At 45.0% G+C, this 21,321-nt stretch overlaps 1 protein-coding gene across 1 annotated transcript; it reads left to right on the plus strand.

The window, feature by feature from the left end:
- Positions 1-191: 191 nt before the first annotated feature.
- Positions 192-17,771, plus strand: LOC139386233 (beta-secretase 1-like). The gene is made up of 9 exons (XM_071131719.1): positions 192-1,149; positions 5,717-5,805; positions 6,085-6,301; positions 6,619-6,756; positions 11,101-11,235; positions 11,573-11,674; positions 11,923-12,072; positions 12,579-12,750; positions 17,126-17,771. Exons 1-9 carry the CDS (start codon positions 835-837, stop codon positions 17,368-17,370), a joined length of 1,563 nt encoding a protein of 520 aa, XP_070987820.1. The 5' UTR covers positions 192-834; the 3' UTR covers positions 17,371-17,771.
- Positions 17,772-21,321: the final 3,550 nt, after the last annotated feature.

Below are 21,321 nucleotides of genomic sequence, written 5' to 3' on the forward strand. Positions count from 1 at the left end.
ATTATGTCAATAAAGACCAATTTAAAATAATTTGTTCTTTTGCTTTATGATTTAATATAAGCTATTTTTATTAAAGGCTATTTGTTCTGTTATGCCAATGATTACATAGAAAAACTACTATACCCACAATGCCCTGTGCGCTCCTATTTCCCAACTGAGGTTGCGCTTGCAAGGAGATGCTCCGCTCAATTACAAGATGATGCAGGATTGATGGAGGAAGCGGGTGAATGCGGGAAGGTAGCGGAGAGAATGCACAGAGGAGTGATGCGGATTATGTTGGTCTATTTGACTGGGATTTTTGGTCGTGTGACAGAACGATGATCGGACGGGTGACGGGACGGGCCTCTAGATTGTTGATATTGGGACTACAGCCCTTTTTGGACAATCTCTAATTCAGGCGTTCTCTGTTTTCTTTTATTATCGCCCTATTTGCGCAGTTGTTGATTTTATTATACGGAATTGGATTGTTTTGTCGACAACTATAGACTATTGGCACATGGATATTTCTATCGTTTATCAAAGATTTTGTAAATTATTGTTATTTTTCTTATAAGGTGTGGACAAGGTATATGGTCGCGGCAGCAAAGCGCTCGTTACGACAGCATCTGTACACGGACAGATCTTCAAATCAAGGGAACTCCGCTGTATTTTAATAAAGATGTCAACATTATTGCATTATGGCTGCAACTATCAATTGTTTTGCAGCATCAGCGTTTGATCTTGGTGCTATAAACAACAACTCTGCAGCATTTCTAATGATGCCAAACCGAAAGGAGACGGTCGAGCGCGCAAATTAAGTGTCCTAAAATATAAAGCCTAAAATAACATTTCAAAATGGATGCACTTTGTCCTCGCTGGATGGTATTTTTATGGACGATTGTCGCCCTGTTTGTGGGTGTCAGCTTCGGCACCAACGAGGCTGAAGTTGAACCAAACACCTCTGGTCCACTGACTCTCCACTTCCCACTGCGGCAGGGCCCTCTCTCCGAAACCCAACCCCCGCACGTGGCCCCGCAACGCTCCTCGAGGGCTGCGCGAAGGCGCAGAGGGGTCAGGGGCATCAATTTCGTGGACATGATCGACAACCTACGTGGGAAATCTGGACAGGGCTACTACGTGGAGATGGCAGTGGGTTCACCGCCACAGAAGGTGACTGACTGACGCTCTCACTCTCTCTCTGTCTCTCTCTCTCTCTCTCTCTTATTGAGACGCCCATTCCGTTGACCCTGTATGACGTTTTGCGCACCTGTGCCCTATATCCTCTGCATTGTGGCACGTCAAACCTACCCTATCAAACTTTTGATTAGTGGAATCAGGTGATGAGTAGTAGGGAAAAAACATGTACACCTGTTTGTTAAGAAACACTGGCCTTCCTAAACCTTGGTAACCTGGCCTTTAAAATGACAGAGGGTGAAGAAGGAGAATGACAATAATAAATGTGTGTGTCTGTGCCTGTGTTTGCATGTGAGAGAAGGAGAGAGAAAGAAGGAGAGAATGAAGCCTTTAATTCTGCAGAGAGTGAGAGAGGGGGGGGGGGGGGGGGATAATTCCCAGTGTGATGCAGCTAAGCAGCTGCAGGGTACAGACTGGCACACCACAGGGATTACTGTGTGACAGAGCCAATGTTATGCCCTGCCTAGGACACTCTCATTATGCCACTAGGAGGATAAACCATCACTGGCTTCCATCCACTCACTAACATTTAGAGACATTGATACAAATACAACCATAGAGATGAATCCAGTGTTAATAACTATTTATGCAACACACTAAAATACACTCAAAGGGATACCATTACCATACTGCTTTGTTACAGTAATACAAACCAAACAAAGTGCCACAAAGGCCTACTGTATAGACTAAGAAACATCCCCTTTTCAGGACCCTGTCTTTCAAAGATAATTTGTAAAAATCCAAATAACTTCTTTATAAAGGGTTTAAACACAGTTTCCCATGCTTGTTCAATGAACCATGAACAATTCATGAACATGCCCCTGTGGAACGGTTGTCAAGACACTAACAGCTTATAGACGGTAGGCAATTAAGGTCACAGTTATGAAAACTTGGGACACTAAAAAGGCCTTTCTACTGACTCTGAAAAACACCAAACGAAAGATGCCCAGGGTCCCTGCTCATCTGCATGAGGACTGCAATTGTGGCCAGGGCAATAAATTGCAATGTCCGAACTGTGAGATACCTAAGACAGAGCTACAGGGCGGACAGCTGATCGTCCTCGAAGTGGCAGACCACGTGTAACAACACCTGCACAGGGATCGGTACATCCGAACATCACACCTGCGGGACAGGTACAGGATGGCAACAACAACTGCAAAAACTAGTTACACCAGGAACGCACAATCCCTCCATCAGTGCTCAGACTGTCCGCAACAGGCTGAGAGAGCCTGGACTCAGGGCTTTTAGGCCTGTTGTAAGGCAGGTCCTCACAAACCCACCGTCGCTGGACCAGACAGGACTGTAAAAAGTGCTCTTCACTAACGTGAGTCGCGGTTTTGCCTCACCAGGGGTGATGGTTGTATTCGCGTTTATCTTTGAAGGAATGAGAGTTACACCGAGGCCTGCACTCTGGAGCGGGATCAATTTGGAGGTGGAGGGTCCGTCATGGTCTGGGGCGGTGTGTTACAGCATCATCGGACTGAGCTTATTGTCATTGCAGGCAATCTCAACGCTGTGTATTACAGGGAATACATCCTCCTCCCTCATGTGGTACCCTTCCTGCAGGCTCATCCTGACATGACCCTCCAGCATGACAATGCCACCAGCCATACTGCTCGTTCTGCGCATGATTTCCTGCAAGACAGGAATGTCAGTGTTCTGCCATGGCCAGCGAAGAGCCCAGATCTCAATCCCATTGAGCACGTCTGGGACCTGTTGGATCGGAGGGTGAGGGATAGTGCCATTCCCCCCAGAAATGTCTGGGAACTTGCAGGTGCCTTGGTGGAAGAGCGGAGTAACATATCACATATCATAAGAACGGGCAAATCTGGTGCAGTCCATGAGGAGGAGATGCACTGCAGTATTTAATGCAGCTGGTGACCACACCAGATACGGACTGTTACTTTTGATTTTGACCCCCCCTTTGTTCAGGGACACATTATTCAATTTCTGTTAGTCAAATGTCTGTGGAACTTGTTCAGTTTATGTCTCAGTTGTTGAATCTAGTTATGTTCATACAAATATTTACACATGTTAAGTTTGCTGAAAAGAAACACAGTTGACGGTGAGAGGACGTTTCTTTTTTTGCTGAGTTTATAAGACTTAAATGTGTGACTGTTAACTTCAAGATGTAAACCAGGGGCTGTATGTATCAATCATCACAGAGTAGAAGTGCTGATCTAGGATCAGGTCCCCCCTGTAATCTTATTCATGATCTAAAAGGCTCAACTGATCCTAAATCAGCACTCCTCTGAGATGCTTCATGCATACAGTCCCTAAAATAATAGATGAGGTTTGCAACAGGGATTCTAGGCTTCTGCCAGCTAGAGGAAGTTTAGAAGGGTCGTAGCAAGAGTGAAGTGTGTGTGTGTGTGTGTGTGTGTGTGTCAGGATGCAGCCGCGGGCCAGGCGTCTCGGGTGGTGTGTCTGAAGGGAAGCAGGATGCGGGCAGGACAAATCAATTGTGAGCCGTCAGCGTATTCCTCACCAAAATACACCCGCTACACTACAATCAGAGAGAGAAAGGGAAGAGAGCGGGCCAAGAGGCTGACTGAGGGAGAGTTTATGCAGGTTAAAGTTAAATCACTCTTTATAGTACTACCTCATAATGCTAAGGTGATTCTTTATTTATTTCAATATCATTTAACATGCAAATGGGTCCACACAGACTGTTATGCACAATCTCTCAAGTAACCCTCTTTAATTTACATTTGATATGGGTTTCCCCCACAATTCATTGCAATGTATCTGTGTTTGCATGGCTTAGTGTTTTGATGTGATGTGTGTACATTGTAGAACATCATTTCAGCTGCTGGAAACCCAGGGAATGGATGGTAAAGGGACATGCTCCTCTAAGCAATGTTTAGAAAACTGAAGCTCATTTGCTGTATTTCTACAAAATGTAAAAATTCTAAAATGCATTTGGAGCACAGCAAAAACAAGCTTACATGACTCCAGACATGATCAGTTTGTTGCTGTAGCTTCATTCACCTCAGTCAATAGGGGACTGAACATTCTAGAAACCAGTGGAGGCTGCTGAGGGGAGGACGGCTCATTTTAATGGCTGGAATGGAGCAAATGGAATGGCATCAAACACATGGAAACGTGTTGGATGTATTCGATGCCATTCCACCAATTCCGCTGAAGGCATTACCACGAGCCCGTTCTCCCCAATTAAGGTGCCACCAGCCTCCTGTGCTACAAACACGTCATACAATAATTAGCTGCTACTCACTAGCTCAGCACCGGGATTAAAACTCTAGTTTAGTTTCATGTCAAGTCAAACAGCAGTTACCTAGCCAAAGCAATCTACTGCATCCATCTGTACCTCTGCACTGTTTTGAGAAAGAGTGGCGCTGTTCCCTGCAGCTGCGTGATGCTCTCTCCATAAAGCCAGCCAGCCATCCATACAAACAGCCATCCCTCCTGCTCCCAGGTGTCTGCATGGTCCTAAAGTCAGCCAGGCAGTTCCGGAAAAATGCATTTGCCTTCTAATCGGGATTTAAATGATTTTAGTAGCCTATTTTAAATTGTTTGTGTTGTAGGGTAGGGCGACTGCCATACCCAATTAACACTTCTGTGATAGAGGGTTAGAAGACGACATGGATATGTTATGGAACAGCAGGGTGCATGTGATGAGTGTATCTCAAGTGACATGTTTCTGTTAGTGGGAGTGTGTGTGTGTGTGCATGTGGCATTTGTGTGGAGAGTGTGTGTGGGACCGGGTGAGAGACTAAGGCAGGCTGGGGGTTCTTCCATGCACACAGTCCTTCAGGCTCTTGGCTCTGCCACTGAGAAGAATAACTTTCCTGGGCTGTGTCCCAAATGGCACCCTATTCCCTACATAGTGCATTACTTGGGCTTTGGTCAAAAGTAGTGCACTATATAGGGAATAGGGTGCCAGTTGAGGATGCATCCCTGGATATTTCTGGAGCAGATCTATTATTGATCAGGGTCCTGCTGGTCACCAGAGAGACAACATGGCTGCCAGTCTGATTGACTGACTGCGCAAAATGTGATACTCACACTGAAAGGAGAGGGAAGGTGGGAGACAGAGAGACAGAGAGAGAGAGAGAGAGAGAGAGAGAGGGCAATACGAGAACAGCCTAGGGGTTGGATGCAGAGGGAAAGGAAAAGAGAAGGACATTTGGAGCAAAAGAAACCAATACATAGCAACTGCCAGTTGCAAATGAGCTTCAACTGCCAGTACCACAATGCCAGGAGGTGAGGGAGAGAGAAAGTGACTCCAAATGGCTGAAATGAAGAAGTGCTTTTAGCAGCAGCTGCAGGGAATCATTTTATGAATAGGCATGGTTGTCTCCAAGGTAACCGGAATAATGTCCTTATCATCAGTGTATTTCAATGTATTCTGTCGTTTAACACTGGAATACTCGATAACGCACACACACACACACACACACACACACACACACACACCTACATACACCACATATAGCTACCACATAATATAGGCCTAGCATTGGAAAAATGCCCAGTGAATATGTAATGACAACTATGTTGTGTTTGTGTGTTTGGGAATCAGTTGAATATTCTGGTGGACACAGGCAGCAGTAACTTTGCAGTCGGGGCAGCTGCTCACCCTTTCCTCTGCAGATACTACCATCGCTCACTGTGAGTACCATGGGATCTTATTACAATACACTGAAAGTGCTCTTTCTTGAAAACTTTACTGCTGACATGCGCAATGCTTTGGGACCCTATCAACAGTGGCTGGATGGGCAAAATACTAAAATATGTTTTTTGAGTAAACTATCCCTTTAAATATAATATTAAATATGAATCCCATTGAAGAGTGAATCTCAGTGGGATCTCTCCCTTTTAGATGACTCTGCACATACTTCCCTTGGTGGGCTTATACAGTAAGCCCCTTTTCTCTGCTGCTGTTCATAGGTCTAACTCCTACCGCGACCTTGGGCGCAGTGTCTACGTACCCTACACCCAGGGCCGCTGGGAGGGTGAGCTGGGCACTGACCTGGTGTCTGTGCCACACGGCCCCAACGCCTCGCTCCGTGCCAACATCGCTGCCATTACCCAGTCGGACCGCTTCTTCATCAACGGATCCAACTGGGAGGGCATTCTGGGCCTGGCCTACGCCGAGATCGCCCGGGTGAGAGGAGGGGAGAGAGAAGGAGGGAATGGGAAATGGTCTGGGTAGAAAACACATGGGTGAGAGGGGGGAAGAGGGAGATGAAAAGGGAGGGTGAGAGTGATCAGCTAGAGGGTCACTGGTGAGGGTAGAGAGACAGCACTATTCAGTAATGTGAAAAATGCACAGTGGAGATACAATATCAGTTTAGGCTTGTTGTCAACAAGATGGCTAAAATGACCACAGGATTGTTTTAAATGTTTTCCCCCTCACTTTAATGTAGTTATCCTTTTCCCATTTTTAAATCCTTTAACCCCCGCCCCCCCCTTTCTGTTTAGCCTGATGAGATGCTGGAGCCTTTCTTTGACTCGCTGGTGCGGCAGACCCCCGTGCCTAACCTGTTCTCCCTGCAGATGTGTGGTGCAGGGTTCACCCAGAACTACAGCCTGGGCAGTGCTACCGTGGGTGGCAGCATGGTGAGATGAGAGAGATAGAGCAAGAGAAATAGACATAGAGTAGATAGGAAAAGACACAGACACATTTTCTGTTTTAGGGAAATACACAGAAGCGGTGTATTGTGTTAGTGTAACCAAGAGAGTTATAAACTCAGCAAAAAAAAGAAACGTCCCCTTTTCAGGACCCTGTCTTTATAATGATAATTCATAAAAATCCAAATAACTTCACAGGTATTCATTGTAAAGGGTTTAAACACTGTTCCCCATGCTTGTTCAATGAACCATAAACAATTAATGAACATTTTTTATTTTTTATTTTTTTATTTTACCTTTATTTAACCAGGTAGGCAAGTTGAGAACAAGTTCTCATTTACAATTGCGACCTGGCCAAGATAAAGCAAAGCAGTTCGACAGATACAACAACACAGAGTTACACATGGAGTAAAACAAACATACAGTCAATAATAACGTATAAACAAGTCTATATACAATGTGAGCAAATGAGGTGAGAAGGGAGGTAAAGGCAAAAAAGGCCTTGGTGGCAAGGTAAATACAATATAGCAAGTAAAACACTGGAATGGTAGTTTTGCAATGGAAGAATGTGCAAAGTAGAAATAAAAATAATGGGGTGCAAAGGAGCAAAATAAATAAATAAATTAAATACAGTTGGGAAAGAGGTAGTTGATAGGGCTAAATTATAGGTGGGCTATGTACAGGTGCAGTAATCTGTGAGCTGCTCTGACAGTTGGTGCTTAAAGCTAGTGAGGGAGATAAGTGTTTCCAGTTTCAGAGATTTTTGTAGTTCGTTCCAGTCATTGGCAGCAGAGAACTGGAAAGAGAGGCGGCCAAAGAAAGAATTGGTTTTGGGGGTGACTAGAGAGATATACCTGCTGGAGCGTGTGCTACAGGTGGGAGATGCTATGGTGACCAGCGAGCTGAGATAAGGGGGGACTTTACCTAGCAGGGTCTTGTAGATGACATGGAGCCAGTGGGTTTGGCGACGAGTATGAAGCGAGGGCCAGCCAACGAGAGCGTACAGGTCGCAATGGTGGGTAGTATATGGGGCTTTGGTGACAAAACGGATTGCACTGTGATAGACTGCATCCAATTTGTTGAGTAGGGTATTGGAGGCTATTTTGTAAATGACATCGCCAAAGTCGAGGATTGGTAGGATGGTCAGTTTTACAAGGGTATGTTTGGCAGCATGAGTGAAGGATGCTTTGTTGCGAAATAGGAAGCCAATTCTAGATTTAACTTTGGATTGGAGATGTTTGATATGGGTCTGGAAGGAGAGTTTACAGTCTAACCAGACACCTAAGTATTTGTAGTTGTCCACGTATTCTAAGTCAGAGCCGTCCAGAGTAGTGATGTTGGACAGGCGGGTAGGTGCAGGTAGCGATCGGTTGAAGAGCATGCATTTAGTTTTACTTGTATTTAAGAGCAATTGGAGGCCACGGAAGGAGAGTTGTATGGCATTGAAGCTTGCCTGGAGGGTTGTTAACACAGTGTCCAAAGAAGGGCCGGAAGTATACAGAATGGTGTCGTCTGCGTAGAGGTGGATCAGAGACTCACCAGCAGCAAGAGCGACCTCATTGATGTATACAGAGAAGAGAGTCGGTCCAAGAATTGAACCCTGTGGCACCCCCATAGAGACTGCCAGAGGTCCGGACAACAGACCCTCCGATTTGACACACTGAACTCTATCAGAGAAGTAGTTGGTGAACCAGGCGAGGCAATCATTTGAGAAACCAAGGCTGTTGAGTCTGCCGATGAGGATGTGGTGATTGACAGAGTCGAAAGCCTTGGCCAGATCAATGAATACGGCTGCACAGTAATGTTTCTTATCGATGGCGGTTAAGATATCGTTTAGGACCTTGAGCGTGGCTGAGGTGCACCCATGACCAGCTCTGAAACCAGATTGCATAGCAGAGAAGGTATGGTGAGATTCAAAATGGTCGGTAATCTGTTTGTTGACTTGGCTTTCGAAGACCTTAGAAAGGCATGGTAGGATACATATAGGTCTGTAGCAGTTTGGGTCAAGAGTGTCCGCCCCTTTGAAGAGGGGGATGACCGCAGCTGCTTTCCAATCTATGGGAATCTCAGACGACACGAAAGAGAGGTTGAACAGGCTAGTAATAGGGGTGGCAACAATTTCGGCAGATAATTTTAGAAAGAAAGGGTCCAGATTGTCTAGCCCGGCTGATTTGTAGGGGTCCAGATTTTGCAGCTCTTTCAGAACATCAGCTGAATGGATTTGGGAGAAGGAGAAATGGGGAAGGCTTGTGCGAGTTGCTGTTGGGGGTGCAGTGCTGTTGACAGGGGTAGGAGTAGCCAGGTGGAAAGCATGGCCAGCAGTAGAAAAATGCTTATTGAAATGTTCAATTATGGTGGATTTATCAGTGGTGACAGTGTTTCCTATCTTCAGTGCAGTGGGCAGCTGGGAGGAGGTGTTCTTATTCTCCATGGACTTTACAGTGTCCCAGAACTTTTTTGAGTTAGTGTTGCAAGAAGCAAATTTCTGCTTGAAAAAGCTAGCCTTGGCTTTTCTAACTGCCTGTGTATAATGGTTTCTAGCTTCCCTGAACAGCTGCATATCACGGGGGCTGTTCGATGCTAATGCAGAACGCCATAGGATGTTTTTGTGTTGGTTAAGGGCAGTCAGGTCTGGGGAGAACCAAGGGCTATATCTGTTCCTGGTTCTAAATTTCTTGAATGGGGCATGTTTATTTAAGATGGTTAGGAAGGCATTTTAAAAAAATATCCAGGCATCCTCTACTGACGGGATGAGGTCAATATCCTTCCAGGATACCCCGGCCAGGTCGATTAGAAAGGCCTGCTCGCTGAAGTGTTTCAGGGAGCGTTTTACAGTGATGAGAGGAGGTCGTTTGACATGCACCTATGGAACGGTCGTTAAGACACTAACAGCTTACAGATGGTAGGCAACTATGGTCACAGCTATGAAAACTTAGGACACTAAAGAGGCCTTTCTACTGACTCTGAAAAACACCAAAATAAAGATGCACAGGGTCCCTGCTCATCTGTATGAATGTGTCTTAGGCATGCTGCAAGGAGGCATGAGGACTGCAGATGTGGCCAGGGCAATAAATTGCAATGTCCATACTGTGAGACGCCTAAGACAGCGCTACAGGGAGACAGGACAGACAGCTGATCGTCCTCGCAGTGGCAGACCACGTGTAACGTCACCTGCACAGGATTGGTACATCCGAACATCACACCTGTGGGACAGGTACAGGATGGCAGCAACAACTGCCCGAGTTACACCAGGAACGCACAATCCCTCCATCAGTGCTCAGACTGTCTGCAATAGGCTGAGAGAGGCTGGACTGAGGGCTTGCAGACCTGTTGTAAGGCAGGTCCTCACCAGACATCACCGGCAACAACGTCACCAATGGACACAAACCCACCGTTGCTGGACCAGACAGGACTGTAAAAAGTGCTCTTCACTGACGAGTCGCAGTTTTTTCTCACCAGGGGTGATGGCCGGATTCACGTCTATCGTCGAAGACATGAGCGTTACACCGAGGCCTGTACTCTGGAGCGGTATCGAGGGTCCGTCATGGTCTGGGGTGGTGTGTCACAGCATCATCGGACTGAGCTTGTTGTCATTGCAGGCAATCTCAAAGCTGTGCGTTACAAGGAAGACATCCTCCTCCCTCATGTGGTACTCTTTCTGCAGGCTCATCCTGACATGACCCTCCAGCATAACAATGCCACCAGCCATACTGCTCATTCTGTGTGTGATTTCCTGCAAGACATGAATGTCAGTGTTCTGCCATGGCCAGCGAAGAGCCTGGATCTCAATCCCATTGAGCACACCTGGGACCTGTTGGATAGGAGGGTGAGGGATAGGGAATTCCCCCCAGAAATGCCCAGGAACTTGCAAGTGCCTTGGTGGAAGAGTGGGGTAACATCTCACAGTAAGAACGGGCAAATCTAGTGCAGTCCATGAGGAGGAGATGCACTGCAGTACTTAATGCAGCTGGTGGCCACACTAGATACTGACTGTTACTTTTGATTTTGAACCCACCTTTGTTCATGGACACATTATTCCATTTCTGTTCATCACATGTCTGTGGAACTTGTTCAGTTTAAGTCTCAGTTGTTGAATCTTGTTATGTTCATACAAATATTTACACATGTTAAGTTTGCTGAAAATAAACGCAGTTGACAGTGAAAGGACGTTTCTTTTTTTTGCTGAGTTTATATAGAGATGGTATGTGCCAGGTAGGTACTGTATGTCGGTATTGTTTAGTTATAATCTGTATTGCAAAGGCAATATGAGATAGAAAGTGTGTTGAGAATTTGGACCCATCCTATGATACTGTCTAATTTCCGTTTCCTTAGATCATCGGTGGAGTGGATTCTTCTCTCTATGTTGGAGACCTGTGGTACACCCCGATCCGCCGGGAGTGGTATTATGAGGTCATCATTGTGCGCATTGAGGTCAATGGTCAGGATCTCAACATGGACTGCAAGGAGGTACTGGAGCTAACGGTTTTGCTGATAACATTTTGTTTTTCTGATGATCCTTCAATCAATATTTTCTTCTCTATTTCATTAAATGTTTCTCTTTAATATAATAATATAATATATGCCATTAGGCAGATGCTTTTATCCAAAACGACGTATAGTCATGTGTGCGTACATTTTAAGTATGAGTGGTCCCTTCTCTTTTTCTCTTTAGTTTGCTCCTGTATTCTCTTTATTTAACCCAGAATATCTGTCTGTTTACCTTTTATCACTAATACTGGTGCGGTAAGTGACAGTGAATAAATAATGACAATTTGTTTCCTCTCTTGGCTTGTGGTTCTATCAGTACAACTATGATAAGAGCATTGTGGACAGTGGCACCACTAACCTCCGGCTCCCTCGTAAAGTGTTCCAGGCAGCCGTGAAGGCCATCGAGGCTGCCTCGTCTGTGAGTTCCTCCTCATACCTTTTCTCCTCTCTCTCACACTCCCCCTCTCTGTTGTTTTGTTCTTTCTCATCTTTCTAGCTGCCAGTTTCAGCTAGTGTCATGTGATATCCCCTTTCACAGGTCTAATGTCTGTAATACTTTCATGGCTATCAACTTTCTCTAGTTTCTAGTTTCTGCTGTTGCTAAATATTCTTTCTATCCCTCTCTCCCACACACACACACACACAAACCCCATGTCTCCCTATCAGACAGAGCAGTTTCCTTCTGGGTTCTGGTTGGGGGAGCAGCTGGTGTGCTGGCAGGCTGGCTCCACCCCGTGGCACATCTTCCCTGTCATCTCGCTCTACCTCATGAGTGAGAACCGCAACCAGTCCTTCCGCATCTCCATTCTCCCACAGGTAACAGTATCTGTCTGTGTACTTACCGTCAATTCATCAATTCAATGAGCTAGTGATGATCCTCTCTTAAACTCCTTTCACTGTTCATTCAATTTAGATGTGTTGAGAACGTCAGAGAATATTTGATGTATGTTATTCCTATGAGAGAGACTGGACCTTGGAGATAGTGGTGATTAGTGGAATCCCTGTTTCAATGGAAATGAGATAGAAGTGGAGAGCAGCTTGTATTGGGACAGTAGAGGCAGCCAGCTCTGGCTTTGAACCTTTGACTAGCAACAGTTGACATTGATAATATGCTTGTATAAAAATGTGAAAGAAGTGAGTAAATTCCTTACTCATGCGTGGACTGGTTAATTCATGCTTACACCAAACCCAGACTGCATAGACAAGCACAAAACAGTGCAGTGAGCTTATTAGCCTATTGCTGTATTTCTCCTGGTTTATATTTAACATACATTGTAGGTGTTCTCTACTGACTGTCCTCTGTTTCTTTGTGCCCCCTGCAGCAGTACCTGCGGCCCGTGGAGGACGTGGCCTCGGCCCAGGAGGACTGCTATAAGTTTGCCGTGTCCCAGTCCAGCACGGGCACCGTCATGGGCGCCGTCATCATGGAGGGCTTCTATGTGGTGTTTGACCGCCAGAGGAAACGCATCGGATTTGCCGTCAGTACCTGCCATGGTGAGGGGGGATGGAGGTTGAACTTTGCGACCTTTTGCCACATTTCAGGCTTCAAACATAAAGATATAAAACTGTATTTTTTTGTGAAGAATCAACAACAAGTGGGACACAATCATGAAGTGGAACGACATTTATTGGATATTTCAAACTTTTTTAACAAATCAAAAACTGAAAAATTGGGCGTGCAAAATTATTCAGCCCCTTTACTTTCAGTGCAGCAAACTCTCTCCAGAAGTTCAGTGAGGATCTCTGAATGATCCAATGTTGACCTAAATGACTAACGATGATAAATACAATCCACCTGTGTGTAATCAAGTCTCCGTATAAATGCACCTGCACTGTGATAGTCTCAGAGGTCCGTTAAAAGCGCAGAGAGCATCATGAAGAACAAGGAACACACCAGGCAGGTCCGAGATACTGTTGTGAAGAAGTTTAAAGCCGGATTTGGATACAAAAAGATTTCCCAAGCTTTAAACATCCCAAGGAGCACTGTGCAAGCGATAATATTGAAATGGAAGGAGTATCAGACCACTGCAAATCTACCAAGACCTGGCCGTCCCTCTAAACTTTCAGCTCATACAAGGAGAAGACTGATCAGAGATGCAGCCAAGAGGCCCATGATCACTCTGGATTAACTGCAGAGATCTACAGCTGAGGTGGGAGACTCTGTCCATAGGACAACAATCAGTCGTATATTGCACAAATCTGGCCTTTATGGAAGAGTGGCAAGAAGAAAGCCATTTCTTAAAGATATCCATAAAAAGTGTCGTTTAAAGTTTGCCACAAGCCACCTGGGAGACACACCAAACATGTGGAAGAAGGTGCTCTGGTCAGATGAAACCAAAATTGAACTTTTTGGCAACAATGCAAAACGTTATGTTTGGCGTAAAAGCAACACAGCTCATCACCCTGAACACACCATCCCCACTGTCAAACATGGTGGTGGCAGCATCATGGTTTGGGCCTGCTTTTTTTCAGCAGGGACAGGGAAGATGGTTAAAATTGATGGGAAGATGGATGGAGCCAAATACAGGACCATTCTGGAAGAAAACCTGATGGAGTCTGCAAAAGACCTGAGACTGGGACAGAGATTTGTCTTCCAACAAGACAATGATCCAGAACATAAAGCAAAATCTACAATGGAATGGTTCAAAAATAAACATATCCAGGTGTTAGAATGGCCAAGTCAAAGTCCAGACCTGAATCAAATCGAGAATCTGTGGAAAGAACTGAAAACTGCTGTTCACAAATGCTCTCCATCCAACCTCACTGAGCTCGAGCTGTTTTGCAAGGAGGAATGGGAAAAAAATGTCAGTCCCTCGATGTGCAAAACTGATAGAGACATACCCCAAGCGACTTACAGCTGTAATCGCAGCAAAAGGTGGCGCTACAAAGTATTAACTTAAGGGGGCTGAATAATTTTGCACGCCCAATTTTTCAGTTTTTGATTTGTTAAAAAAGTTTGAAATATCCAATAAATGTTGTTCCACTTCATGATTGTGTCCCACTTGTTGTTGATTCTTCACAAAAAAAATACCGTTTTATATCTTTATGTTTGAAGCCTGAAATGTGGCAAAAGGTCGCAAAGTTCAAGGGGGCCGAATACTTTCGCAATGCACTGTATACCCCAATCAGAAGTCATGGATTAATGGCAACATCCGCACTGAGCTTAAGGGTAGAGCTGCCGCTTTCAAGGAGTGCGACTCTAACCCGGATGCTTATAAGACATAACGCTATGCCCTATGACAAACCATCAAATCAAATCAAAGTTTATTTGTCACGTGCGCCGAATACAACAGGTGTAGACCTTACAGTGAAATGCTTACTTACAGGCTTTAACCAATAGTGCAAAAAAGGTATTAGGTGAACAATAGGTGAGTAAAGAAATAAAACGAACAGTAAAAAGACAGGCTATATACGGTAGCGAGGCTATAAAAGTAGCGAGGCTACATTCAGACATTGGTTAGTCAGGCTGATTGAGGTAGTTTGTACATGTAGATATGGTTAAAGTGACTATGCATATATGATGAACAGAGAGTAGCAGCAGTGTAAAAAGAGGGGTTGGGGGGGCACACAATGCAAATAGTCTGGGTAGCCATTTGATTACCTGTTAAGGAGTCTTATGGCTTGGGGGTAAAAACTGTTGGGAAGCCTTTTTGTCCTAGACTTGGCACTCCGGTACCACTTGCCATGCGGTAGTAGAGAGAACAATCTATGACTGGGGTGGCTGGGGTCTTTGACAATTTTTAGGGCCTTCCGCTGACACCGCCTGGTGTAGAGGTCCTGGATGGCAGGCAGCTTAGCCCCAATGATGTACTGGGCCGTACGCACTTCCCTCTGTAGTGCCTTGCGGTCAGAGGCCGAGAAATTGCCATACCAGGCAGTGATGCAACCGGTCAGGATGCTGTTGATGTTGCAGCTGTAGAACCTTTTGAGGATCTCAGGACCCATGCCACATCTTTTTAGTTTCCTGAGGGGGAATAGGCTTTGTTGTGCCCTCTTCACGACTGTCTTGGTGTGTTTGGACCATTCTAGTTTGTTGTTGATGTGGACACCAAGGAACTTGAAGCTCTCAACCTGCTCCACTACAGCCCCGTCGATGAGAATGGTCCTTCTTTTCCTGTAGTCCACAATAATCTCCTTAGTCTTGGTTACGTTGAGGGATAGGTTGTTATTCTGGCACCACCCGGCTAGGTAGCTGACCTCCTCCCTATAGGCTGTCTCGTTGTTGTCGGTGATCAGGCCTACCTACCACTGTTGTGTCGTCTGCAAACTTAATGATGGTGTTGGAGTCGTGCCTGGCCATGCAGTCGTGGGTGAACAGGGAGTACAGGAGGGGACTGAGCACGCACCCCTGGGGAGCTCCTGTGTTGAGGATCAGCGTGGCAGATGTGTTGCTACATACCCTTACCACATGGGGGCGGCTTGTCAGGAAGTCCAGGATCCAGTTGCAGAGGAAGGTGTTTAGTCCCAGGATCCTAAGCTTAGTGATGAGCTTAAGGGTACTATGGTGTTGAACGCTGAGGTGTAGTCAACGAATAGCATTCTCACATAGGTGTTCCAAAAGGGAAAGGGCAGTGTGGAGTGCAATAGAGAGTGCAATCAGAATGAGTTTTTCCCCACAAAAGGGCTTTATTACAGACAGAAATACTACTCAGTTTCATCAGCTGTCCAGGTGGCTGGTCTCAGACGATCCCGCAGGTGAAGAAGCCGGAGGTAGAGGTCCTGGGCTGTCCTAGTTACACATGGTCTGCGGTTGTGAGCAGTGGTGTAAAGTAAATAAATATACTTTTAAGTACTTTACTATTTTTTACAACTTTTACCTTTACTCTACTATATTCCCAAAGACACCAAAAAGTACTCGTTACATTTGGAATGTTTAGCAGGACAGGAATATGGTCTAATTCACGCACTTATCAAGAGAACATCCCTGGTCATCCCTTCTGCCTCTGATCTGTCAGACTCACTAAACATAAATGCTTTGTTTGTAAATTACGTCTGAGCGTTGAACTGTGTACCTGGCTATCCGTAAATTTAAAAAGGTTTCTTGAATATAAGACATTTAAAATTATTTATACTTTTACTTTTGAGACTTAAGTACATGTAAAACCAAATACTTTTAGGCTGCTACTCAAGTATTATTTTACTGGGTGACTTTCATTTTTACTTGAGTAATTTTCTTTTAAGGTATCTTTACTTTTACTTATTAAGTATGAAAATTGGGTACTTTTCCACCGCTGGTTGTGAGGCCAGTTGAACGTACTGCCAAATTCTCTAAAATGACATTGGAGGCGGCTTATGGTAGAGAAATAAACATTAAATGATCTAGCAACATCTCTGGTGGACATTCCTGCAGTCAGCATGCCAATTACATGCTCCCTCAAAACTTGAGACATCTATGTCATTGTGTTTTGTGACAAAACTGCACATTTTAGAGTGGCCTTTTATTGTCCCCAGCACACGTGCACCTGTGTAATGATCATGCTGTTTAATCAGCTTCTTGATATGCCACACCTGTCAGGTGGATGGACTATCTTGGAAAAGGATAAGTTCTCACCAACAGGGATGTAAACAAATTTGTGCACAAAATTGGAGAGAAATAAACTTTTTGTGCGTATGGAAAATTCCTGGGATCTTTTATTTCAGAGCATGAAACATGGGTCCAACACTTTACAAAACATTATGAACACCTGCTCTTTCTATGACATAGACTGACCAGGTGAATCCAGATGAAAGCTATGTTCCCTTATTGATGTCACTTTTTAAATCCACTTCGATCAGTGTAGATGAAGTGGAGGAGACAGATTAAAGATGGATTTATGTGTGTGCGTGCCTGTATGTATGTTCCTGATCCATGTGTATTTCTATGCCACAGTGCACGATGAGTTCCGTACGGCCTCCGTCGAGGGGCCTTTCCACGGCGTGGATCTGGAGGACTGCGGCTACAACATCCCGCAGACGGACGAGTCCACCCTGATGACCATTGCCTACATCATGGCAGGCATCTGTGCCCTCTTCATGCTGCCACTGTGCCTCATGCTGTGCCAGTGGCGCTTCTCCCGCTGTCTCCGCCCATCCGGAGCTGGGGACTTCGCTGATAATATCTCACTCCTCAAATGATAGAAAGGCATGGAAATACAGTACACAGGAGAGGCAAGCCTACCAGGAATGGAGATGGAGGCTTTTCTAATGGTTATTGAGGACGCATCAGCCTCATTGAGTAATGCAGAAACAGATTAACATGTAGGATGGTGTTAGTTGTGGCTTGGGAGGGTAGCACAATGACCAAACAAGCCCATGGCCACTTACTTTGGATTCATCAAAGGTGGATATACCAGCAAGCTGGGTTAAATGGCTTCCTGGACTCAGTGGACAACTTTATTGATAGAAGGGCATGATATAAATATACAGTATTTATAGATGTGTGTGAGTGTTCGTGATTGTATGAGGTGTGTGTATATGTATGTATGTATGTATGAACAGCACCAGTCAAAAGTTTGGACACACCTACACATTCAAGGGTTTTTCTTTATTTGTACTATTTTCTACATTGTAGAATAATAGTGAAGACATCAAAACAATTAAATAACACATGGAATCATGTAGTAACCAAAAAAGTGTTGAACAAATCAAAATATATTTTAAATTCTTCAAAGTAGTCAACCTTTTCCTTCATGAAAGCTTTGCACACTCTTGGCATTCTCTCAACCAGTTTCACCTGGAACGATTTTCCAACAGTCTTGAAGGAGTTCCCACATTTGCTGAGCACTTGTTGGCTGCTTTTCCTTTACTCTGCAGTCCTCAATTGGGATGAGGTCAGGTGATTGTGGAGGCCAACTCATCTGATGTAGCACTCCATCGCTCTTCTTCTTGGTCAAATAGCCCTTACACAGCCTGGAGGTGTGTTGGGGCATTGTCCTGTTGAAAAACAAATGATAGTCCCACTAAGCGCAAACCAGATGGGATGGCATATCGCTGCAGAATGTTGTGGTAGCCATTCTGGTTAAGTGTGACTTGAATTCTAAATAAATCTCAGACAGTGTCACCAGCAAAGCACCCCCACACCATCAGACCTCCTCCTCCATGCTTCACGGTGTGAACCACACATAAAGAGATCATCCGTTCACCTACTCTGTCTCACAAAGACACGCCTGCTGGAACCAAAAATCTCAAATTTGCACTCATCAGACCAAAGGACAGATTTCCACCGGTCTAATGTCCATTGCTCGTGTTTTTTGACCCAAGCAAGTCTCTTCTTCTTATTGATGTCCTTTAGTAGTGGTTTCTTTGCAGCAATTAGATCATGAAGGCCTGATTCACGCAGTCTCCTCTGAACAGTTGACGTTGAGATGTGTCTGTTACTTGAACTCTGTGAAGCATTTATTTGGGCTGCAATTTCTGAGGCTAGTAACTCTAATGAACTTATCCTTTGCAGCAGAAGTAACTCTGGGTCTTCCTTTCCTGTGGTGGCCCTCATGAGAGCCAGTTTCATCATAGCGTTTGATGGTTTTTGTGATTGCACTTGAAGAAACTTTCAAAATTCTTGAAATTTTCCGGATTGACTGACCATCATGTCTTAAAGTAATGATTGACTGTCATTTCTCTTTGCTTATTTGAGCTGTTCTTGTCATTATATGGACTTGGTCTTTTACCAAATAGGGCTATCTTCTGTATACCACCCCTACATTGTTACAACACAACTGATTGGCTCAAACGCATTAAGGAATTCAATTCCACAAATTCCACAAACTTTTAACAAGGCACACCTGTTAATTGAAATAAATTCCAGGTGACTACCTGAGCATGCCAAGAGTGTGCAAAGCTGTCAAGGCAAAGGGTGGCTACTTTAAGAGTCTCAAATATAAAATATATTTTGATTTAACACTTTTTTGTTACTACATGATTTCATATGTGTTATTTCATAGTTTTGATGTCTTCACTATTGTACAATGTAGAAAATAGTAAAAATTCTGAAAAACCCTTGAATCAGGTGTGTCCAAACTTGGCGGGTACTGTGTGTTTATTGATCACATATACACGAGGTGATCTAGAATTTAAGGATGGACCTAAATGAATATATTTGATTTTACATCAACAGTACCAGCTAAGCAACGCTAATCATAAGTGCTAATTGGGTGAACTTTTCAAGAGTGTAAAATTAGCACTCAAATATCAGATGCAGTGAAATTGATGGTGAAGCCATGTTACTTGGTGTACATTAAAAAGCTTAGATTATGTATTTAATACAGTTAATATCAGATATGACACTTTTATAAGTTGGTACCTCACTGCTTGTGAATGTACTAATTCACACAGAAAGAGACGCACAGACACACACAATCATTCTCTCACACATACAGAGGTCTTCAAAACCTCCAAACAGCTTGATCTCAGCCAACCCTTTAACAGCTCGCATACAAAAACTCATTCATGTGCCCCAGTCAACTGCACTATCCCCATGGTGTGCTTGAATATAAATCGTTGTGTGATGATTTTATGTAAATGAAACACAATTTCGCAATTACAGACAGATTCTTCTTTCATAGACCTGCTGTAAATAAATAGATGCACCTGACACAGCACTGACTACCAATAAATAAAGTAACAAATATAATTTAATCTGTGTCATGCCATGAATTCCCCTTCTTTAATGAGTGAGATACAGACATCTGGACCTATAATGTCACTATCAGCTTCTTGCAGGGCAGGCGGCGTGGGAGGTTCCTGGTAGAAAGCCAGACACGATCCCCAGGGTGGTACACAGGACTCTCACTGCAGCGGCGGTCTGCCTGCTCCTTTTGACGCGCTGGAGTCTCACATGAGCGTCGCTCCACATACTGCGAGCCTGAACCACTCATCAACCGTAGGAGTGTCGGTCTGACCCGGGGTCCATGGAGCCAGGGCCAGCTGAAAACCCAGAACACACACTGGGAAATACCTGGATGTCCAACGACAGCTGTGTGTGCCCAGGTCAGCAGCCGATCCCTTATCCCTGTGGGAACATAGATGAGCTCGGGAGGACAGTTAGTGGGTGAGGGCTCCCTCTCCAGAGCCTGGCAAATGTCCATATCTACGTCCCAGACCACAGGGGATACGACTCGGGAGGATGGGATTATAGGCTGGTAAGGATGACGAATGGTTCCTTGGCGCCCTCCAGCCAGTGTCTCCACTCCTCTAATGCCAACTTCACCGCCAGGAGCTCTCGATCACCAACATCCTCTCTGCAGGGGACAGTTTCTTAGAGTAATATGCACATTGATACAATTTATGTGGATTACCCTGTCGTTGCGAGAACTGCCCCCACGCTCACCTCTGAAGCGTCCACCTCCACCACTAAGGAGATAGTGGGATCTGGGTGTTTGCGCAATGGGGCGGATGTGAAACGTCCCTTGAGTAGATGGAAGGGGACCACCCTTGAGGTGAGAGGGGTGGCGACGGAGCTGAAGTTCCTGATGAAACTGTGGTAGAAGTTGGCAAACCCCAAAAACCGTTGTAACCCCTTTATGGTGGTTGGGACTGTCAGTGATTTGATCACATCTGCCTTCATGTCGTCCATCCTCAATCCCCGCAGGCTGATTTGGTAGCCTAAGGAGACCGCCTTCTGATGAAATTGGCACTTCTCAGTCTTGACGAACAGTTGGTTAGCCAGGAGGCGTTCCAGGACTGCTCGGACGTGAGTGATGTGATCCTCCAGGGTAGCCGAGTAGACCAGGAAGTCATCGATATACATGACCACCTGGCGTCCGAGCAGGTCCTGAACACCTTGTTAACGAATGCCTAGAACACTGACGGAGCATTGCTAAACCAAATGGCAACACCAAGTACTCGTAGTGACCAGACATCATGCTGAACGCAGTCTTCCATTCATCCCCCTCCTGGATGCAGATGAGATTGTATGCACTCCGCAGGTCCAGTTTGGTAAAGAACCGGGCCCCGCGGTGCTGTTCTAGAGCTACCGGCACCAACGGGAGAGGGTAATGGTACTTTGTAGAAATTTCATTGAGTCCTCTAATCCTGCTTGGCCACGAATAAGAAACTTGCAGACGCAGGAGAAGTGGACATGCTCCATGG

This window comes from Oncorhynchus clarkii, chromosome 27, assembly GCF_045791955.1.
Source record: "Oncorhynchus clarkii lewisi isolate Uvic-CL-2024 chromosome 27, UVic_Ocla_1.0, whole genome shotgun sequence".
NCBI classification, from domain to species: Eukaryota; Metazoa; Chordata; class Actinopteri; order Salmoniformes; family Salmonidae; genus Oncorhynchus; species Oncorhynchus clarkii.

Excerpts from the sequence above, each read along its gene's own strand:
- LOC139386233 (XM_071131719.1), top strand. The coding sequence starts at position 835 with ATGGATGCACTTTGTCCTCGCTGGATGGTATTTTTATGGACGATTGTC. Across the intron at positions 11,236-11,572 it reads TCAACATGGACTGCAAGGAG|TACAACTATGATAAGAGCAT; the intron begins GTACTGGAGCTA and ends TGGTTCTATCAG. Across the intron at positions 12,751-17,125 it reads TGCCGTCAGTACCTGCCATG|TGCACGATGAGTTCCGTACG; the intron begins GTGAGGGGGGAT and ends TCTATGCCACAG.